The 22,387-nt window shown below is 34.2% G+C and overlaps 1 protein-coding gene across 1 annotated transcript; it reads right to left on the minus strand.

The window, feature by feature from the left end:
- Positions 1 to 1,644: 1,644 nt before the first annotated feature.
- LOC132930107 (segmentation protein Runt-like) lies at positions 1,645 to 10,417 on the minus strand. The gene is made up of 5 exons (XM_060995778.1): positions 9,915 to 10,417; positions 8,645 to 8,960; positions 8,089 to 8,211; positions 3,483 to 3,635; positions 1,645 to 2,720 (listed from the first exon to the last, which is right to left on the minus strand). Exons 1-5 carry the CDS (start codon positions 9,915 to 9,917, stop codon positions 2,293 to 2,295), a joined length of 1,023 nt encoding a protein of 340 aa, XP_060851761.1. The 5' UTR covers positions 9,918 to 10,417; the 3' UTR covers positions 1,645 to 2,292.
- Between the last annotated feature and the right edge of the window lie 11,970 nt (positions 10,418 to 22,387).

Raw genomic sequence — 22,387 nt, forward strand, 5'->3', positions numbered from 1 at the left:
GGAGAAGCAAACGATTTCACTCTCGACGCCAAAACTACGACGGAACCACCGCCGCCGCCGTTGACCCATTAATCACGGAGCGTGCTCATTGTTCGCGCGTTTTATCTGTCGTCGGCCCGTCGAAGTCTTCCGAAAATTCCCTATTATATATTATATAATATAAATGCGCGTCCCGTGCAGTGTACTTGTACACTGCAGTGCGAATTACAAAACGGATACAATATATTATGATATGCAAGCACATTCTAGTCGTACACTCGTACGAGTATATAAGCAATAATAATAATAATAATAATAATAATAATATATAATCATACATGATAAATAAGTATTAATCGCGCACATATGAAGCAACATCATCGAGCCGTGCTTTTCTCCCGCAAGCTCAGGGCCGCTTTTAAGATTTTCGAGGCCAAGAACAATAATAATTGTAAAGCCTAGCATATACAATGGTATGTCTTTGTATGTCTTTATGAATGTCTTTTTTATACATTTTTGTTACTGTTTTTATATTTATAGATTCTAAACATTAATGGTCCATCTTTCAGAAAAAAATATGGTTATTCTTTGAATTGCATAAAAAACGACGTCATAGCAGCTGGTATATAGACGACACCTCTAGACTTTTAAAACGCAAATTATTAAGACTGCGAACGGTAAATGGGACGATAAAAGGTTTTCTTAAAATATTACTGTACCCAGGATTTTGTCCTGCCATATTTGTATCATAAGTATGCTTCATACGTTTATCATATGATTATATCTGCATTACTTTTATTTCCAAGTATAATTCCTTCGTTATTTCACTGTTAAATTAAAAATTTTAAAAGGTATGAATTACCTAGTAATTTAATATCTAACTTTTGAAATAGATTTTCTAATTTTTTTTTTGTGCGTGAGCCTCCAAAACGTACTAAAAACTCGAGGTCAGGGCCAGCCAATTCCTTCTGAAGGACAATCTGCACACGCAAATTACAATATTATCGTGGTGTGCGCGCCGTGAAAAAATATCTCGTGAACGCTGCGCGTCCGCGGTTGCGCGTATATACAATTTATAATACGCGAATGCTGCTACTGCTGCTGCACGTCAGCTCCCTCGGTTTCGACACACTCACACACAACCACCGCGCGCGCGAGCTATACGCTCTCCGAAATAATAATAATAACGATAATAATAATACAAGGGACCTATACTCCAGATTTATTTATCATGAATCAGCAGCGGCGGTCCCTCTGCTGCACACATCACTGTGTAATGTGTATATATATTATATATGTATATATAGGCGTACACCATTGTGTCTGCACGGGCGCTTGCGAGCGTGTGTGTGTGTGTATACATTATATGACTCACGACGAACATATTATGTAGGACTGCGACGGCGGCGGTGGCGGTGGCGGCAGCGACGACGACAACCCTCAGAGGGGGTTTGCCGAAATCCCTATTTTCTGCGCTTTGTGGGGTGATGGTGGACGAAGCCCACACGCGCACCACACCGCATCGGAGACCTCGACAACATCACCGTGGCAAGTCGCTCGCCGCGCCGCGACCCCGTGGCAAAGTCCGCGGGGACGGAGCGACGGCATAATAGTGTTATTGTATAATACAGCAGGACATAATATGTGAAAAAAAAACGAAACGACTGTTTTCAAATTCAATATCATAATATATAATGTACGTATATATTATGTAATATATATATATTTATATGCATTTTTCGTTTAACAAATTCACACGCTAGTATAACAGACTATACACATAATATATATATATATATATATATATTTATCACAAAAACGGAAAACGATTTCATAAACGACGTACGCACACGTCATAAAAAGTCGTATAAAAAACGTTTTTGTCATTGGTTTTTTTTACCCGAAAGAGGGCAAATAGAATATCCTTCGGTTATACTTTGGAAATTTCTAAATATTTTATGTGACGTATATATTATGTATTACAATAAAAAAAAAGGCCCCGGGGTACTGATAAAAAAAATCATTTTTAGACGTAAATATTAATACAATAATAATAATAATAGTTTATAAACCTAAAAGCTAATATCACAACATTGAATCGTATAACCTAAATGCTCGGTTGATTGTCTATACATATAATAATATACAATAATATATTATATACATCGTCAAGAAACATTATTTCAGTAAAAACAAACGAGAACCAAAAATCGATTCTTTACACATTATTGCGTTATAATATAACACGATATATATATAATATATAATATTATTATCTGCGACGATATTATTTACAGGGGTGTGCTTCGGACGCTATTCATCGGTGGCGCCGTAAGGTCTCCAGATCTTCTCCTGTCGGGGTTTGAGCTGCACTTCCGGACTGGATGACCGGACGCCGCCCACACTGACGATGTCGATATCCGGGCTGGGGGCTGACTCGCGTTTAGGCCGTTTACACGGTTCCGACCGGAGTCGGTCGTCGGGGCAGGTCGTGGTTGCGGTCGCGGCCGCGGCCGCCGTGGTGGCCACCGCGCGAACCGACTCGGCAGCGTGTCGTTGTCGCTTCGTGGGAACGATACTTCCGCCACCGCAGTCGTCCTGCGCCGCCGGTGCGGCCGTTGTCGGATCTTCCTCGGTGTTCGGCGGCGTAGGCGGTAAACCGTGTAGACCGTTGTAGCCGGCGAAGTTGAACGCCGACTGGGGCGGCATGTCGCAATACATCTGCGACGCTTCCATGGCGTCTGCGGAAAATAGAAAAACAGGATGAAAATTAGAACTTTTTCGAAGCGTTTTAATATTATTATTATGTTATAATATTTTGTGATTAAATAATAATTATAATTCTATGTGTGTTAATTACACATTTAACGGAGCTCGGATAGTTTAAGTGATGAGTAGTCAAGTATATGATACTATAGAAATTTTGGTCTTTTAAAGCGTAAATAAAACACCAGTTAAGGTGAGATAAAAAGTAAGATATTATGTACATCATAAAAGTTTCTGTATATTTATAAAAAGTACGCTACTGACATTTATGCAAAAAAAAAAAAAAAATGATGTATTGAGGTTGAAAAAGGTCACCATATATCGGTACCGGTTTCGTATGCCTACTCTGATAAAATGAAATATGGGTTCAAGTCTGGTTCCGGTCCCAATACAAGTATTTTTAATTTTTATTCCAAACGCCTCGTTCAATAATATTGTTATGTATTATGTGTACATATGCGATTTGTCAAACGGGATTAGATTTTTTCCTCGTTCTTCTTTTACGTTATTCGGAATCGCCTATTCAAATGGAAAATTCGATTTGCTCTCATTCGTTTGAACTGTGCCGCGGACGGCTAGGGGTGACGAAAAATAAAAAAATAAAACCCCTTTTTCTGTCCTGTGTTACACTGTAATACGCGTATATACGTATATACATAATACACGTCGCGCGCGTAACAGTAACAATAATAATAATAATAGTATATATGTATATATAAATGTTCGTGTACACTTACTGTGAAGTTGGAAGTAATTGGCCGCTATGTACTGGTAGTTGAGCGACCCCGGCAACGCTGCGCCCTCCAGTAGTCGTTTGTACTCCATGATCATGCCGTAAGGCGGCAGGGGACCATGCATCGGGAACATGCCACCGTAACCATGGATTACATCTAAAAAACGTCAAAAAATATTTAATGACATTAACATTTAATTGTTTAAAATTATGAACGGCACAACGTTTGTTGGTTATCGATAAATATAAATGTACAGATCAAATGATAATACTATATAGTCTATAGGTATTAATTCAGCGTTATTACGTATATAAACTGTAAAAAAATAATTTAATTTTAATAGTTTTGAATTGGAATTGATTTTAGCTAAATAAATCGTTGTTTCCGATGGGAACTGGCATGCAGTTAAAGTTAAATTTGTTATGCTAATCAGCCATATATGGTAATTATTTTTTTTTTATTGATAAAAATCGGGAGTGAAATACATTTTTTTTGACGTGTAGCGTGCAGTATCGATTTTAATTGCGCTTTAAATTATTAACGGATGCCACTGTGAACTCGGTCTCTCTCGTTTTCCACTCTCTCGCCATCGTTCTCTCACTCATTCACTCATTCACTCACTCACTCTCTCCGACCGGATTTTAATGGCCGATGCTGTGGCATAAGGCATGATGCATGCGTTGTGAATAGGGTGGTCGACGTGGATGGGGCTCGGGTTAAGCCCCAAGAGCTTATCGTAAAATCCCTCTGCTCCCCGAAATCTATTGTAATTTTTACCCCTTTTGTGGGACATAAGAGGGTCAGTTTTATGGCCAAATGTTTACTACTCGGGTAAACCTCACCCCTCAACCCCTCGGTCAACCATCCCTCTGGCAGTGTTCGACACTACCACCACCACACCGCTGCTACCGCCACCGCCACCACCGTGCACGTCATCCTTCCACTCCACCGCCTGCCTTTCTGCCAACGGGTTACAATAGCCGACTAAACCGGGAACTATTGTGTGTGCGAGTCCGCGTTAAAGGGACGTTTTTTAGTGAACTCTATTGTACACAGTAAAGCGACAGGATACTTTCCCAACCCTCCTCCACTCGTTTCCGTACAACAGTTTGTTACCTCTTGTTATTATGTCACGTCAGTGAAAATGAATATCTCAACGTATGATTCGTGGATATATCTGTCGTGACTCGTGAGGTTTTATCGGATAATTGCCAAAAAACACAGTGATAAGCGAACCATTAAAAGCATAATTATGCAGATTAACTAATCAGTTATACGTCTACAAAGTAATATGGGTATATCTATACTTTATATACATTGTATAATGTATAGTTAATTACACGTAAAATATTGATAAACGTTTACGAGTAGTTGTGTTTGTGTATAATACCTGTCGATATATTATTTAAACGATCATTAATAAAATTACGTTTAGGGCATAAATATATAAAAAGTACTATAGTATGTATGGTTTATATTAAAATATAATTTTAAACCAATGAATTCAATGTAGTATATACACCAATTATGAGATGATCATCTTTTCGTTTTTTAGTTTTAAATAATTTCATCGAAAAAAGAAAGTAATACTGTACTTATATAAGAATATAAGAACTATATAGTTTTGTAGTCGTATATAACATATTTATAAATATGAGCAGATATTTTAATCCCAATTAAATTTTAAAACTTGTCGTATGGACATAAAGTCATGTGTATGAAATCGATAACATCCTTTGTGTAATATATTATTCACGAGAAACCCTCGGGACAGTTGGAGTGATTTCGGGTAAAAGCGCGAAAATAATTAAAAAGGGGCTGCTTTTCATATTACGTGACTGGAAGAGAGAGGGTAGATTTCACATGGTCAATTCCAAACGCGTATACATATCTATACATATAATATTATATATGATATGAAAAAAAAAACGAGAAAACAATCGATTGATACAAATAACGGTCATTGTTGTGGATGAAGTGGGTAATGCACGAACGGATTCATTAAGCATTCCCGAGACTACTTAATCAATTCGAAGGGAACGTTTGCTCTGAAAAAAATCCGAAACTATCCATGTACAGTTATGTCCGTTTGTGTTAATTGCGTTAATACGCAAAAAAAAACTGAGTGGGTTCCGAACAGAGGGAAAAAAACGCAAGGGCTTTCCCAATCAACTTCACGTCACGTGAGTGTGTGTGTATGTGCATGTGTGTCTTCCATTATCTACACCGCCCGCTTATATATATATATGTATGTATCATACATAATATATACATATACATTTTATGTATAAGCTATATATATATAACCTTTCCAGCGAAAGACCAGCGGATGATTAATGCACTACCACGACGACTACCAGATAATCCCACATATGAACAAAAACCCTTTTAGGCATTTTGTATTTTTTTTTTGTGTGTGTTCACTGTGACGTCTTTCCGTACCTTCGTTAACGTTGTTGCAACCCAATGAGTTTGACACACTATACCTTTTTTTTTTTACGTGAGTGAGTGAGTGTGCGTGGGTATACGACATATACGTGTATATAGCGTATGTTAATGTATTTTCCACTTCGGAAATGGAATTTGCGCATTTGGACAATTTTTCCATACCATCCTACTTTTCCTACCCTTACACGTTAATACATGAGAATAACTACCCTCGGACAGCGACTGTAATATCCGCCCAAGAGCATATACGAGAAAACGGTCGCAGGCCATTAAATCCTCGCTTATCAGCGTTTTCCGACCGGAACTCAAGTCGGTAGCAATCGCGGAGTTTTTATACATTCTCGAAACTTGATAATGCCCATATATATAAATGTTATAAATACGAAACAGTCTACGTTTTTCGGGTTTTGGTTTTATTAGTAACTATACTATAACTACTCAACTAGTAAATAAAATACCTACAATATGTTCAACACGAAAAGGTGCTTAATTACTTATCTTCATATGTACGTTATATGTTAAGTAAAAGTATATTAATAGAATAATTAACATAACACAATTTAACATATACAACACAATATACCACCTATGTTTCTGTATATCTTATAATTTATTACTGGTAAATATAATTTATAACACGCATCAAATTCGTAAAGGAATATACAGAAAGAACGTTACAATATAGGTTCTATAATATATCGTGTGCAGATCTATTAAAAATTAAAATACTTATATATTTTTGTCAACTAACACAAAGATATAAAAATTGAGCATCTCTATAGTGATTTTGGATATTGTTTTACAGTAAAAAACTAAACTTTGAAAAACATTTATATCACTTAGCGCTACTTTTAATTTAACGGCTAGTTTAATATAAAACAAAGAGTTTACGGACACCAAAATGTCATTTTAAAATATTATAATACGTGTCTAGTGTACTTATTATTGGTTAACAATAATTGTAAACTTTATTCTTGGCCAAATAGGTTTTAATTTAGTACCTATATTAATTATACTTTTAATGATACGTACTACAATACTATATATATTATTGTAATTTGTTACGCTAATAAACAATTTTAAATAGAAAATTACTACGAATAATATTGAGTATATTCATGTGCTACAATAAACAGTTCGAAATGTATCGAAATTTAATGTCAAAAGCGTGTCACAACAGTTTTACGGCAAATGGACAGTAATCTAATTAATCTAATTAGTCGGCGTGATGGATGCTGGTCGAGGTAGAGGTATAGAAGAGTCGCATACAGTAAAAAAATTAAATAGAACGCCAATTTCGGTTTATATTATGTTTTGCCGGGCTAAATTGATTATAACCATTATACATATTATAACGGGTGGAAAATGTAAATAGCCGTTGAAAAATATCAATTTATATTGGAACTATTTACAAATGTTATTATTTATATACAGTATAGGTTACCATTGGACAGTTTAAATAATGCACTATTCGCTTTTTCGATTTTCGTGGCAATATTCATAAACAACTGCAAGTATTTTTCCATACTATACTGCACGCATTTTTTACGTCGCTAAATCATAGTAAATATTTTATACATGAAAATAGTGCGCGTATTGAAACAGTAAACAAAAATGAAAATCTTTTCTCCCCGCGTTTCGTGTCAAAGATCAATGGTGCTTCATTGAAATAACCCGAAGTTGGGAAAATAATATATGTTTTTAACGAGTTCGGGCCGCGTGTCGAAAGCAAAAGGGTCTTTAACCCTCTACCGTTTGTCATAATGACTGCGAAGTGCGAGGGGAACGGAGAAACCATTGTCAACTGTACGTATGTATATTGTATATGTATATAGTTTTAATCTAAAATTACGAGAGTAAAAAGTATTATCGTGGAAGTATTATTTTTTTTTTCATTTCAAAATTGCACCGATTTAAAGAAACGGAATAAAACAATATTTATTTTTTGTTTTTATATGCACTATATAATAACTATTGTACTATAAATCGTATGATGGGAGTGTTAAAAAAATTAACGAGGCCGAAAAATTTAGTTTAAAATCAAATCAATCGTACATTTACATTTTAGATTTTAATAAATTTTGTTTCATATAAATTCTGTTAATATAATATTATGTGTTTTAAATCAAACAATAATATTTGTATTAAATAAAACACTTACCTCTATGATTTGATCGAGGTAGCCTTGGTCCGTCGACAGTGATTTTAATGGCCTTTACGTAGTTGGCTACTAACACTGCTTGGTCCTTGCATTGAACTGTGATGGTGAGTGTTAACAGCTTACCTATAATAAACGCAACAATAAATTATACATAAAATGTTTATCACTCAAGTATATAATTTTATTATTTTTTATGTATCTAATTGGAAATTAAACTATACCTATATAATAAAAATATAAGATCGCGAATCAAATTTTTACGACCGTAAGATTAAATAATAATAATAATAAAAACTGTAAGTATTATAAATTTACTAATACATTTTATTAAATAGCTATTTTAAAATAGTATATAAGTTATGTATATTTTGAAATAGTAAATCGTAAACGTTCAAAATGCATGTATTGATGTACTTGAAAATATACTTGAAATTTTTGATATATTAAGTACATCGATGCGTAGCGTACGCAGATACATCTACACTTTCATAGGCGTTAATCGAGATGTTTGAATTATCAGGATAATAGTTATTAAATTATTTTTGTATAGACGTACCTCTTCCACTGCGACCAACAAATCGGAGGTCGTTAAAGACGGCGATGCCAGTGGCGGACAGTGCTCGGTAGTTCCGCATGTCGGCCGACGGATTCTCGTCGTTTCCGGCTTGTACTACGACGACCGCGCCGTCGGGTACCTCATCCAGCACGACCACTTTGAACGGTATCGGCAAAGATTTGTTAGACCGCCAGTGGCCGGGTAACACCGAGCAGAAAACGGACGGGCTGCCCGTGGCCACCATCTCCTTGCCATGGATTGCACGCACATCCTCGAGAATGCACGCCACGTATTTCTGGTACACTGCGTCGATGTCCTGCGCAAAAAAGACCCAATAATGTTAGTGTTAATAATTATAATTATAATATTATGCGTGTAGGTACCCTTGCAAGTATTATACAGTGCGTGCATGTATGATATATGTACTAATAAATTTAATAACATCTACCCTTATAATATCCTTCATTATCACTTTATAATCTATATTTCGAAAATTGCTAGATCGATTTATAATGTTGAATACAAATATAAAAATTTGTACCGTAAATATGTATAATTTGTAAATTTATTGCATTTATACAACCTCATTTAATGAATAAACACGTCTCATCGATAACCTTATTTTTTAAATAATTTTTCATTATTTAAAATTAATTGTATGTAAAAACTCCGTATATATATATGATAGATACGTAGATACTGCATTAAGCATTATTGTTCAGCTTAAAATTAGCTATCAACAAGTTTTCACTATTTGTTTTTATTTTCAACCCCTTTTTAATTAATTTTACTGCGTCCCAAAATGATTACCTCGGAAACGTTTCGTACACAAACATATGTTTAACATTTTTAAATTGAAAAAAAAGTTATTGCTATTTTGATTATTTGGTTTATTTACATAAGCAAATCGTTATATAGTATAGAGTTTTAAAAATATCGGAAATATGTTTTTCGTAGAAAATACTTTTATAAAAATAATTAAGTGTAATCAAAAAATGATCGTATTATAATAATATAATTAATAGTTAAATGATATGCAATCGACGACCGATGGGGTTTTGTGTTTTCGTAAAACAAAAACTAGAAACTTAATAAACATCACTCGAGTCTCCGGGCCTATTAAACCTATTGCGAAATAGAACACGACGCATTTGAAACTTTTTTAAAGTTAGGTTTTAAAAACATAAAAAAAAGTTACGATGTAAAATTATAGTTCACGAGCACTGAGAAGGTTGCATATATAATTGTTCTATTATATTATTATACTTGCCATGTTGTCTGCAGTAGTCGTGATGGTACTCGGTCGGCGGTTAACGAGATCACTGTTAGCGGTCACTATAGCAGGAAGACGCACGGAGTGCCGCGACGGACTCGTCACCGAAGTGATCGGAGGAGAGTGACGAAAAATTATAAAACAAATAAAAATAAAAATAAAAAAACGACCCAAAACGAAAAAACCGAAAACGCGGTCGGGAAAAACGACGGCCCACGCGCGGGATCGAGCTTGGCAGGCGTGATCAGCGACGGTGGTGGCGGCGGTGCGGCCGACGGTAGCCGAACCGGCGCGACTGTATAACGCACACTATGTGCAGTGCTCGACGCGTCAGAGGGTCGTCGGGCGGTGGCGGATGGGGGGGCGAGTGGCGGCGGTCGCGTGAGAGAAGTGGAGGAAAAAAAAAGGTGAACCAAAAACGCGACAAACCGCGTCACCGATCTCGGCACAACTGAAATATTCCGCACGCGGACGACGGGACCTCGTGTTATGTCGTCCCCACCTCGCGCCGCCGCCGCCGCCGAACCAATGCCACCACCACCGCCGCCGCTACCACCACCACCGTCACCACCGCTGCGGCCGCCAGACACGGTAGTGTGTTTTTCGTCGGGGTTTTTTTTCACCCTCGCACCCTCCGCCGCCGCGCCGCCGACGACACTACCGCGTATATGTGTATAATAATAATGTGTGTACGTGGCGCGCGCGACCACCGCCGGCCCACTGCACCGCCCGCCACAGGGCCGCCGCGCCGTAAACCTCGCCGCGACCCCCGTCGCCCGTTCTTCGCGTGCGGCCGGGGTTTTTATCCCGCAAAACGCGTGCGGCGGCCACCGCCACCGCACCGCACCGCGCGCAACCGTGCGATTACCACTAGCGGTGGGTACGGCGGCGGGACGGAGGCGCGCGGGGATTTTGATTGACCGTACCGCCGTTCGTCGTTGCGGCGCGCGCGGTCGCGGGTCCGTTGCGGTGCGGAGGGGCGCGCGGTACCGTCGCCGCCGTAACGGCACACGCATCACTCCCACCACGGCCGGGCGCGGCGGTTTGCGGCCAACCCGTCGACTAAAAAATGCCCCGCGACCCGACGAGCTTCGGCGCGGAAAGAAATCGCGCCGGCCGGGGGACGGGCCACCGGCGCGCGGTGACCGCCCAGTTGCGCTGGCGCCCGCGTGCGCGCGCGTCCGAGCGCTTGTGTGTGTGCGTTTGACTCGGCGTTGACTTGTACGCGAATAGTAATAATAATATCATATAAAGCTTACTGTCGTCGTCGTCGTACGATACTAAATTTATAACTCGCGGCAAGCCCTGCGGGTCGCGGGTGAATTCGTCACTTGAAATATTTCTCTATGATGACATTTCGATGGCGATTTGAGTTCTTAAAACGCTCAAATGCTTTCCTGCAAGTGTACTTAAAACTATTTACACTCGATTTTCAGACTCGTTCCCGCCATATCATTCATATATCTGTTCAATACTCAATTAAATAGGTACCCAATCAATTCATTATTATACGTGCGAATGTACCCCTTCTGTTGAAGCATTGCATATAATATATGAATGTGTTCGTAGATACTATTATATAATATAGGTACTCTATTATATGATGTATTGATGTGGGTAAATTATTATTATATAATATATATCGAGTATTTTTTAAAAGTAGTTTTAAATATTTAAATATATTCGTTTACAACAAAAATAAAAAACATTTTCAATACAAAATTAAAAACTATAAAAACCGTACATAATATTATATCTATACTGACAATACAATGTGATGTTTATTATATAGTACGTATTTTTTGTTCGCTACCGTCGTTTTTCGGTTGATTTTCTCAAACTTTCAAGGTCGCCGCCGCAATACGACCACTGTACGACCTATATAATATATATACGTTACACCCCTTTCAGTTCACTCGGCCACAAAATCGACGCGATTTCATACAACCCTATATTGTATTGCTATAATGAATAAGTAAACCTACCACTTTAAGGACTTAATAAACTAAATTACATAACTAAATATATATTTTTATACGTCAACCGGTATAAGATATTATATATATTATAGTGATCTCAATGATTATCATTAAATGCAAAATTATACAAAGTTATATTATTTGATAATAAATTATTATGTACATTATTAAAGAATACATTTTTAGATGTATTCATTGATGCTATCAAAGTATTTACAAGTATTTTGACCATCTTTTTGAGTACTCTGTGTATATTTGTTTTTATTATCTAGAATTACATATATAATCCGAAAATTATAGTGTTTAACAATAAGTGACTAGCAAAAAATTAAAAATTATTATTGTAACATAAGAGAAGTCACACAGCCCAGACACTTTATTACAATTTAAAATATTTTATAAAATATGAACTATTACCTACATGGATTTTAAATTAAAAAAAATTCTGTTTCGGAAAATGTATAATCATAATTTTATTTTATATTTTTAATTCTCGTCCATTATAGAACTGACGTAGAAAAAAATAGGGTATACACCGCACATTGGTTGGACATAATTAATTGTATGCATCCACCTGAAACCGGATTGTCCTGTCAGTCGATCACATATATTTAAACATGCACATAAGCATTTAAATAAACCGTTTGACGGTAGATATCTATATGTATAATATAATATAATAGCTGTTTGCGTAGGTATATTATACCTATAAACGTGTGTGACAACTTCCGGCCGACATTTGGTAGACCAACAGATCGTTGGGCTTCAAGACAGCACTAGCAATTTGTACGTCAATTCGCCCACAGACACTCTAATTATCTCATTAAATGAGCGTGGGTGTGTTAATCGAATACGTATAGCCCTCGTTGTGTATGAGCCTACTGCACAGCATGCGTATGTGTAAAAGTGTGTGTAAGTGTGTATTGCTATAGAGCATTGTCCTTAATTCGATTACAGACTACCATCATGGCCACCCCGTTTAACAAGCTATTGGGTCACCAGAATAATATCAGTATGTGGAACCGTATAATAAATGAAATTGTTTGGCAAATTTTATATATAAATTATACATAGAGCATGGAATCATGTAATTTATGTGTAATGGATATGAAATAATTATACTTCACACTAAACCTATAATGACTGATATAATATATGCGAATGGGAAACTTAAATCCAAATGTCATAAAACGTATATGTAATAAACATAATGTAGGTGGTATAAATAAACTGATTATATTTTTGTAATTTTTGATGGCATAAGAAATATCAAATTTACTACAAAACGTAAAATAATAAAAATAAATTAATATTAGTAAAAAGTAAAATAGTTATAATATAATATAAGTTATATAGTATATACCTACCTTATACTTATTATACCTATACTATATAAACATAGTTTAATATATCCAGTCATTTATTTAACAATTTAAATTTTCTACTTTATCTTAATTTATTTATATACTATATATTATACTATACATATAGTAATATATTTTACGAATTATTATAAAGGTTAGTTAAAATCCACACGATGTGCCTCTACAGTCTACAATAATAAGATTATCAAATAAATCATAATTTAGAAGTATACTGTAACTACATAACTACTTGAACGTATATATAACTATTAATTATTATTATCTTACAAACTATAGATATTGGTTAATATATTAAACAATTAGTATTATCAAATATATATATATATATAGTGGCCTTAATACTATTTCGCTAATATATTTGGGCGCCTTGTCTAAATTAATTTGTTGAGAAGTAAAAATATTTGTTTTTAGAGTTGATTAAAATTCGCTGGTTTAAATACTGTCTAAGTGGCTAGACACATACGTATGTGCAGCGTCTATAATGCTTATTCGTATGTCCTGCAGTGTATAATATATACAACCCTTTGACTACAGCTGTCATCACTATTGTTCTTGTTTATAGTATTGTAGTATACAATAATAAAAAAATTGTTAAATACATTTAATTTAATATAACACAACTAAATGTATATTGATTATTAGTCTATTAGAATGATGCTATACATAATGCAGTAATAAAATGATTAACATATTATGTACATATTTTATTTAAAATAAAGCTGATTGTTGGTATAACCGATTGGGCCGGAGATGTAATAATTGGTAATTCAGTGAAAGTTTTCAGGTTATTAAAAATTTAAGTTCAATCATAGCCAGAGTGCTTTAGAAAATACTAAAGCTCAAATAACAAAATGTTCTAATCGATGATCGATACAGGTATTTTTTTATTGCCTACACATCGTCAAATTAAATAATGCACAATACTCTGAAAGAGAGTAACATGATCTACTGCAGCAGCGATAATAATCGATGTGTGTAAATATATATGATATGTAAATTGTCAATTGTCACGTATAATTTGCGTTGTATTCAAGTGTTAAACTTGGAAATTTAGAAAACTTCATTTATTGATAAAATCTGTTAAGCTTTTCAATAACTGTAATAGTATCCTGCACTATATCGTTTGTAAAATTGTTGTTTAACCTATAATATTATGATTATTATGAGTTCATAATACATACAGTGAATTTTTAATGGTCGTGTATATTACATTTGTGCAGTCGGTAAGCAGTGAAAATTGAAATATAATAAAACGTTATGTGTATACGTACGTGTAGTAAATAATAAATAACATACTATTAATAAAAACACTATAACACTATCGAATTTTACGATTTAAAATTAATAATTATAACGACCTGTGTAAATTACTCGACCATAACAGTAATATATGTGTGTATATATAATATATAGTATGCGTGTTGGCCACAGCCGGCTATGGCATCCGAAAATACACACTGCAGCATCCATGAGCTTTTGGGGTCCTGTCGAATGGCCGCACAATATTGTTAATTGCACTTCATAATGGTTTGTCCATTGTGAGCCTTATTCATCCCTTCCTGCCTATACGTATATATACATACCGCTACCCCTCTGACCTCGCCCGGCTACAATTACGCGATGTCCCTCTGTTTACCCCCCTACTTCCCTCCAATATTCTATACACACACACTCGCACACACACACACACACACATTCACATATTGCACAGTTTAGGTGCGTGCAAAGTCATTAATACAATAACGACGGCCGTTATACTGACCCCATACTGTACATATATACACTAGGAACTCTACGAGGTTACGCTTTTATATATATATATATGTGTTATTATTATATTATTATACTGTTCGCATGTTATATACGGTTTATACCATCATTACGTGTGTATTTACATACAGCGCCTGTTTACAGATGAAACCGAAAGCCATAAGGATCAAACGGTCATATATATATATAGTTCAGTTTTAATGCCGCTGCACAGAATACTACGTATATGATGTTATGTATAATACGTATATATAGTTATTAAATTATAGACAACATAAATAATTGAAGAGCTCATAATTTATATAATAATAAATAATAAACAATTTTATTGTTTGCACGACTATACGTATGTGTATAATGTATATATATTATATACTAATAGAAAAACTAATGTATACCTTTACCTATATATAGTAAACATAAGTATAATCATAATATACTAATATATTATAACAGTATGTGTATTCTACAGGTATATTGTTACTATACAACAGTAGGTACTTATACTTACGATTTACTAATACATATGATATTTCTTACACTTTCATAACATGAAAAACGATTATTTATTAAAATTTAAAGGATTTCAAAATTCCAGGTACCTATATAATTGTATAAGGTGTAGGTATATATATATATATAAGTAAATAATAACGAATTCAATCTTAAGATGTAGTAACTAGTAGGATGATATATCGCTTGAAAGAATGTATACTTATATACCTACGGGCTACGATTATAATAATATATATCCACGCTGGACACTATTCACATCGTCAACGTGTCTACTTGAAAAACTATATACTTGTTGTGTACTACAGAGTATTATAAGAAATATTGCATTGAAAACCATAATCAAATATTTCTTATATTGAATGTTTTGTGTCGTTCTTATACATACACACACGAATACAAATGATGTATTTTATTCGTGTACCTATATGCGCGCATGTAAACTGCAGGAATATATATATTATTATGTCTATTGTCACCGATGCATAATTCTTATTCAATTTATTCCGTAAATAATTCAAACACCAAAACTGAAACGCGAGAACACACGAATATAATATCATACATAAAATGTATACCTACATATATATGTGTATACCCAGACATATCTGTATGACGATTGTAAATGACAACAAAAATCACTATTTATAATGTTTACGATGACCACGGTGTGCATAATATGCTATACATACAAAACGGCAAACCCCCAACAAACCGATGTCGCAGTATTTATGTGTACAGCCGTTTCATATTGTTTGGCATAAAAAAACCTCATGTTCAACAAACCGACTTGGGGTACCGCTGTGTCCTATTGGATTATCAACGGTGGGCATAAATAAAAAACTCTATACATTATAATACAACCTAACAACTTACTTACGGACGAGTTGATTTGGTAAATAAGTAATTTCGCTTTTTTTCCTCCCCATTCTCACTGTTATAGCTGCAGCGTCCCACTCGATATACGCGAACCAGTTACAATGTTCAGGGGTGTGTATGTGTGCATTATACTATTGAACATCGTTTATTCATTCCACGTGACCGAATCTGCACGATGGTGTGTGCCCGCGGGCTGCCCGCGCGACTCGTAAATTTACCGACTGTAATATGTATATATGCGGCGCTCGTCAACAACAAACGAAATATGTATGTATAATAATAAAAAAAGCGTGTGCACTTTTTTACGTATAGGATATTTTATTGTCCTGCGGAAGACAAGGGAACAATATTATAATATATGTATACGCAAGCGCGCTCGCGTGTATATTGTGTATTAGAATCCGCGTACCGATCGATGATCCAAAGACATCTGTGCGTTGATCGCGCTCGCTATATAACGGGAAGATTGGTTTCTGTGACGTGATAATAGTATGGCGCGTGATTAACGACCTGTGCAGTTGTATATACGTATTTAGGGTGCATATGTGTATATACGACGCGCAAGTATTGTGTTGTTGGCGACAATTCAAAAAACCATAGAGTACCGAGAAGAGGGAAAACGACTAATATAATACGAGTATAAAGTTTCGTCAATATGTATACACACACACACACACACACACACACACACATATATATATATATATATTATATCGCATAACATATTAAGTATATAACTATCGCCATGACAAATCAATCAATATGGTCAATAAACCGTCTAATTCTCTTTATGTTCTCACATGATGCATTATATATTTTATTTAATACGGTAATAAATTTGAGATAATTTAACAATGTGTATCCTTGATTATCACCCACATACACATGATTTTATTGGGATTTATTAAATTAATTGTTCTATTTATCCATGTGGGCGTATTTCAAATAGAAACCATAATAAGGGTTACATATTATAAACGGAGTGTGTAGGGGCCGAAATGGTTTTATTTAAATTAGCAATTTTAAATAATAAACGACAAACAGTGATGATCGCAATGAATCATACATATGCGCGTCTAATGAGCGTGTTATAAATATGCGGCTATAATATAAAATATATTGGAACAGAAATCTAAAATTAATACATTTATTACATTTTATACTTATTCTTCGTCACATAATATAATGATTAATGACGTATTTTGTAACTGATATAGCTTTGATCTTTAGTCTCTCCTACGTTTTGGTTTTTATGGGACGCTACAGTATCCTATAATATATAAAACTAATACCTACTACAGTTTTACGTCGTGTTAAGAATGAAATAAAATTTGATTATCTTATACTTTCATACAAGTTTTGACAACAAATAGTCAACGCTGATTACTAATGTAAAAGCTTGTTATTCTGTTTACTATTTTAAAAATTGTCAGTTTTTCAAAAATTTAGGAAAAACTATCAACTTGAACTATTTTTACGAGCTTCATCATTTCATGCCCGGCGGTTACTCGTTACTCAAATTGAAGATGACGGTTTACGACGCTGTGACAAGGTATAAAACGAAAAACATTATGTGACCTTTATTATTTATAGATTATTGCTTGTAGGGATAGTCAGTGGTTTATATAATTCGATTCTAGTTTCTACTAGTCAATGGCTGTTAATTATAATTTATCAAAACTTAAATGGTTAATATAAATCATGTTGAATTAAGTTCAAGACACTACTTCACTGTAGTTTAGTATAAAAATTATACAACACTTTAAAAAGTATTTATAAGTTATAAAAAATAATAAACAATGTAAATATTCAAACTAAGCCTCATTTATATATTGTACCTATGTACAATCTTTATAAATATATATATGTATGTAAAGAGAGAGACATATATAATATAGTATACCATTTTAATAAAATCTATTAAAATTATTTAATTTCAAACTTAAAATTTTCTTTAAGTTGAATTTTCAAAAGGAAACTTTTTATGTTTTTTTTTAGAAAAGTCATGTATGATATTGTTGAAGTTAAATTTTAAGGCTATCTGATTTTCAATTGATAGAAGTAATTAAGTCGTTCTTGGTCGGTTAAAGCTCTTTCTGCTTGAAAGTCCCGGTCTGATACCAATACTCACTTACCACTGCAATTTTATTAGAATTTTTCTTTAATAAATGTATCACATATATCGTTTTACCAGTTAAAACGAATGTCTAATCAAATCTGTAAAATCTAGAGTCCGAGAAAATAAGGTCAGTCCCATAATAATGGTTAAATAATAGTTGTATTGTAATGTTATTATAATACAATTACAATTATTAAAATTATAAATGTAAATATTTCTGTGTATTTATGTAAAGAAAAATACTACCGCCCAGTCCAACTACAGCTATATATACTGCTGTAAATCCGAAAATACACTCTGCATCTCTGCCCGTATGTATACAGTAGTCTGGGACAACTTTGTTCCGGCCTCCGTTTTGAATCGGTGTCAATCGAAAATCCGGTAACAAAACGTATTTTTTCTCAAAAATCCCACGAGATTAAAATATCAAAACCCCAACATTGTGTTTCCGATCTCGCAATATAAATATAATAATATTATTATCGATGACATATTATATATTGTATACGTATTACCAATATAATATATATATACACATGCACATACACCTTGTGCGTGATTATACCGCGAGTATATACCTACCCACTCTGTGCGTACACATATTGGTATCAAACGCGGGACCCATTATTGTGCTCGAGTGGATACCGAGAAATTCGACATAATCGTCGGCCGTCTGTCGGTTGACATTTCCGTTGTGACACACAATATACTCGCGATCGGCCCGCTATGCCACAGCCGTCGCCACGACCGTAAAACGATACGCCGCCGGGGCGGTTTTTGGCTCGCGAGATCTCCGCGGAGGCAGCTGCGAACGTATTGATAATAATAATAACAATAATATATCGATATCCACACACAAAACCTGCATTGTGCCCCCTCCCCCTTTCAGTATTTATGTATCATATAATATTATATGTTTACCCTCATGGGAACTGTCTCTTTCTCTCTCTTTCTATGTATACGATGTGTGTGTGTGTGTGTGTGTGTGTGTGTGTGAGTGTGTTGTAGACCCGTCGACGCTGGTCGAAAAATATACTCATCTCCCATCTCCGGACCCTACTTACACAAATATATTATACAGGGTGATAAATATTTAACTGCGACTACAATACTTTTTTTTTCAAATCAAGTTTTATATTTTTGTTTAAAAAAAAAAAATGTGTTCCGTAGTTTGAATTATTTATAATAATAATTATAACTCTACATTTTTACAAACCAATCTATTTTTTACCACTCTGTCATAGTTGATTTTATATCTTTTTTTTATATCATGATCTATATTTTTTTATTCGACTATTAAAAGTACAGGGATACTTCATTAAATATATTGGTATATCTTTATCGAGCCGGATGTGGAATAAATTTAGTCGCAATATCTATAGATGTGCTAAACGAGTGTAAATGGTCATTAGTTAATAAAGAATATAATATTACAATCATATAAAAACCACGCTCTTGTGATGATAACAAATCTCGAATCGTATAACAAACAGATCGTTTTGTAAAAATGTATACATAGGATGTTGTAAGTTTTAAAAAACAAGTGTCGACCATTGACTTGGAAAATCAGTGTAACGAATCACTCTGTATGCAGCATAAACGTATACGTAATGCGTATATTACACATATATTATTATATCATATGCGTAATACAGCGTTCGGCACACAGTAATATTTCATAAGTCGCCACTTGCCGCTGCAGCCGCCGTGTACACACCGCGCAAACATAAATCATCGCGAAGTGTGCCCCGTGCAGGCGGTGATACGAATAATATAATATAATAAAGACTACGCGATACCGACGGACGGACGGACGGACGGACGTCCCGACGCGATGACGGGGCTCTACGATTTTATGTCTTCTGTTTTCGGACGTCTGGGGAATACTCGCCGCCGCTGTGTGTACACAATAATGTACAATATACGCGTATAATAATGAATATAATATCATATTATATATCTGTAATACCTATACTATTCTTATACATAGTGTTATTATTGCAGCTATTATATTACACTTTCTTCCAGAGCACGCGTGGGCTCTTGTTATATAATATATATTATTATAGTTGGACGGCCGGTGGCATTGTATTATAATATATCCTACGTCGGACTCGAATCTCGAAAAAGTGTGCATATGCCATATTATATTATATAATAATAATATATGGAATATTGTACGCGGCAGCTAAGTCTTTATTTAAACGTATACCTACGTATAATAATAATAATAATAATAATACTATACACCTATATGTACGTATGTACACATATACCCTTTGAAGAACACCGGCGCTTATTGTTTGCCCGTTAATAACGGGCGGGCCACCCTTGAAATCCATTAGACTCGCCGGGGTTGTTTTCTTTTTTATTTACGGCGCATGCAAAAATGCGTAAAAAATTCATGCGTCTTGTTATGTGCGCGTTTCATTATACATATACCTGCCGAGCACGGGGCAACGCGATACACATCACTTATAATATATATATATATATATATACGCGCGGCGCATCATCACGACGTATATATTATAATAATATGATCTACCACGTCTACGTATACATGACTATTATACATAGGTATATGTTATAATTTATAATTTACTTTATTTTGCGCATGAATCCCGAGCCCGCGTAACGAACGCGACCGGATCAAAATAACAGGCGCGTTCGAACGGCCGCACCTGCGGTCTGTTGGATACACATTAATAATATTATGTAAGTAATTTTCCGTCGCGATCTCGCTATGATGGATCGGTGGAAAACCGACCGGTGCAATAACTGCCATTACTTTACATAATATACCATCGTGTATAACATATTAGTACTTATATATTTTTTATGATATGATTAATATTATGTACCATTTTTTTTTTTGTTTGTAGATAAATTATTATGCTCATTACTATAAGCAGATCATAGTCGTGTTTGATCGGTTTAAAGTTATAGTAGGTTCTATCTTTACGGTTATTACAAAATAAAATTAATATTTTTTTGGAAATCTTTCATAAATTAAGTAAAACTATGTTTAGTTTTAAATTTCTACCAAAAGAAAAATCATAATTGAAAGAAAAAAATATTAAAGTTATGATGATAATTTTCCATTTTTGAAATATTGTTTTGGACGCCTTAAAATAAATTTATAATTGGTTATAAAAATTTAATAAAAAAATCATTATTTACGTAATTTAAATATTATTATTGGTAGCAACTATATTGATAATATAGTTTAATATGAAATGTATAACTATTGAACTTTATAAAAATTACGTTATGAAAAATCTAGTATCTTAAAATATGCGACATTATTTGATCATACTTATATGTAATAAGTAATATTAATAATATTTTATTTTGACCAAAAGTTAGTATTATTAAATGTTTAAACTTATTTTAAATGTAGCCTATATAAGTAGTCAATAACTATTATAACTAATATTAATTTCAAACAATACTTAAATTAATTTCACTTAATTCAATTGTTGATCAAATAAGTCACTAAAATATTTTAAACTTCATTACTATAATAAATTATTATTTTTTATTATTATTTCGACCACGGTAATAGATAACATTTTCACGCTAAATACTGTCTTAAAAAAATTGTGATGTTTTCTACAGTATCATGAATGTCGAAGACAACTCAAAGTACAGAGCTGATTATAATATTTTTAATTATGATTACTACACCTACAATATTTACAGCGTTTCCATTTATTGTTCATATTTTAATGATTTGTTTTTTTATTTCAGTGAAAATTATTAAATCCAAATTCAGAAATCTTAACTATTTTGTCTGCATAAGTTGCTTCAGTAGTATATTTT

The sequence above is a fragment of the Rhopalosiphum padi genome, chromosome 4 (genome assembly GCF_020882245.1).
Source record: "Rhopalosiphum padi isolate XX-2018 chromosome 4, ASM2088224v1, whole genome shotgun sequence".
Taxonomy (NCBI): Eukaryota; Metazoa; Arthropoda; class Insecta; order Hemiptera; family Aphididae; genus Rhopalosiphum; species Rhopalosiphum padi.

Excerpts from the sequence above, each read along its gene's own strand:
- LOC132930107 (XM_060995778.1), bottom strand. Across the intron at positions 8,212-8,644 it reads TGTTGGTCGCAGTGGAAGAG|GTAAGCTGTTAACACTCACC; the intron begins GTACGTCTATAC and ends CGTTTATTATAG. Across the intron at positions 3,636-8,088 it reads ACCTCGATCAAATCATAGAG|ATGTAATCCATGGTTACGGT; the intron begins GTAAGTGTTTTA and ends GACGTTTTTTAG.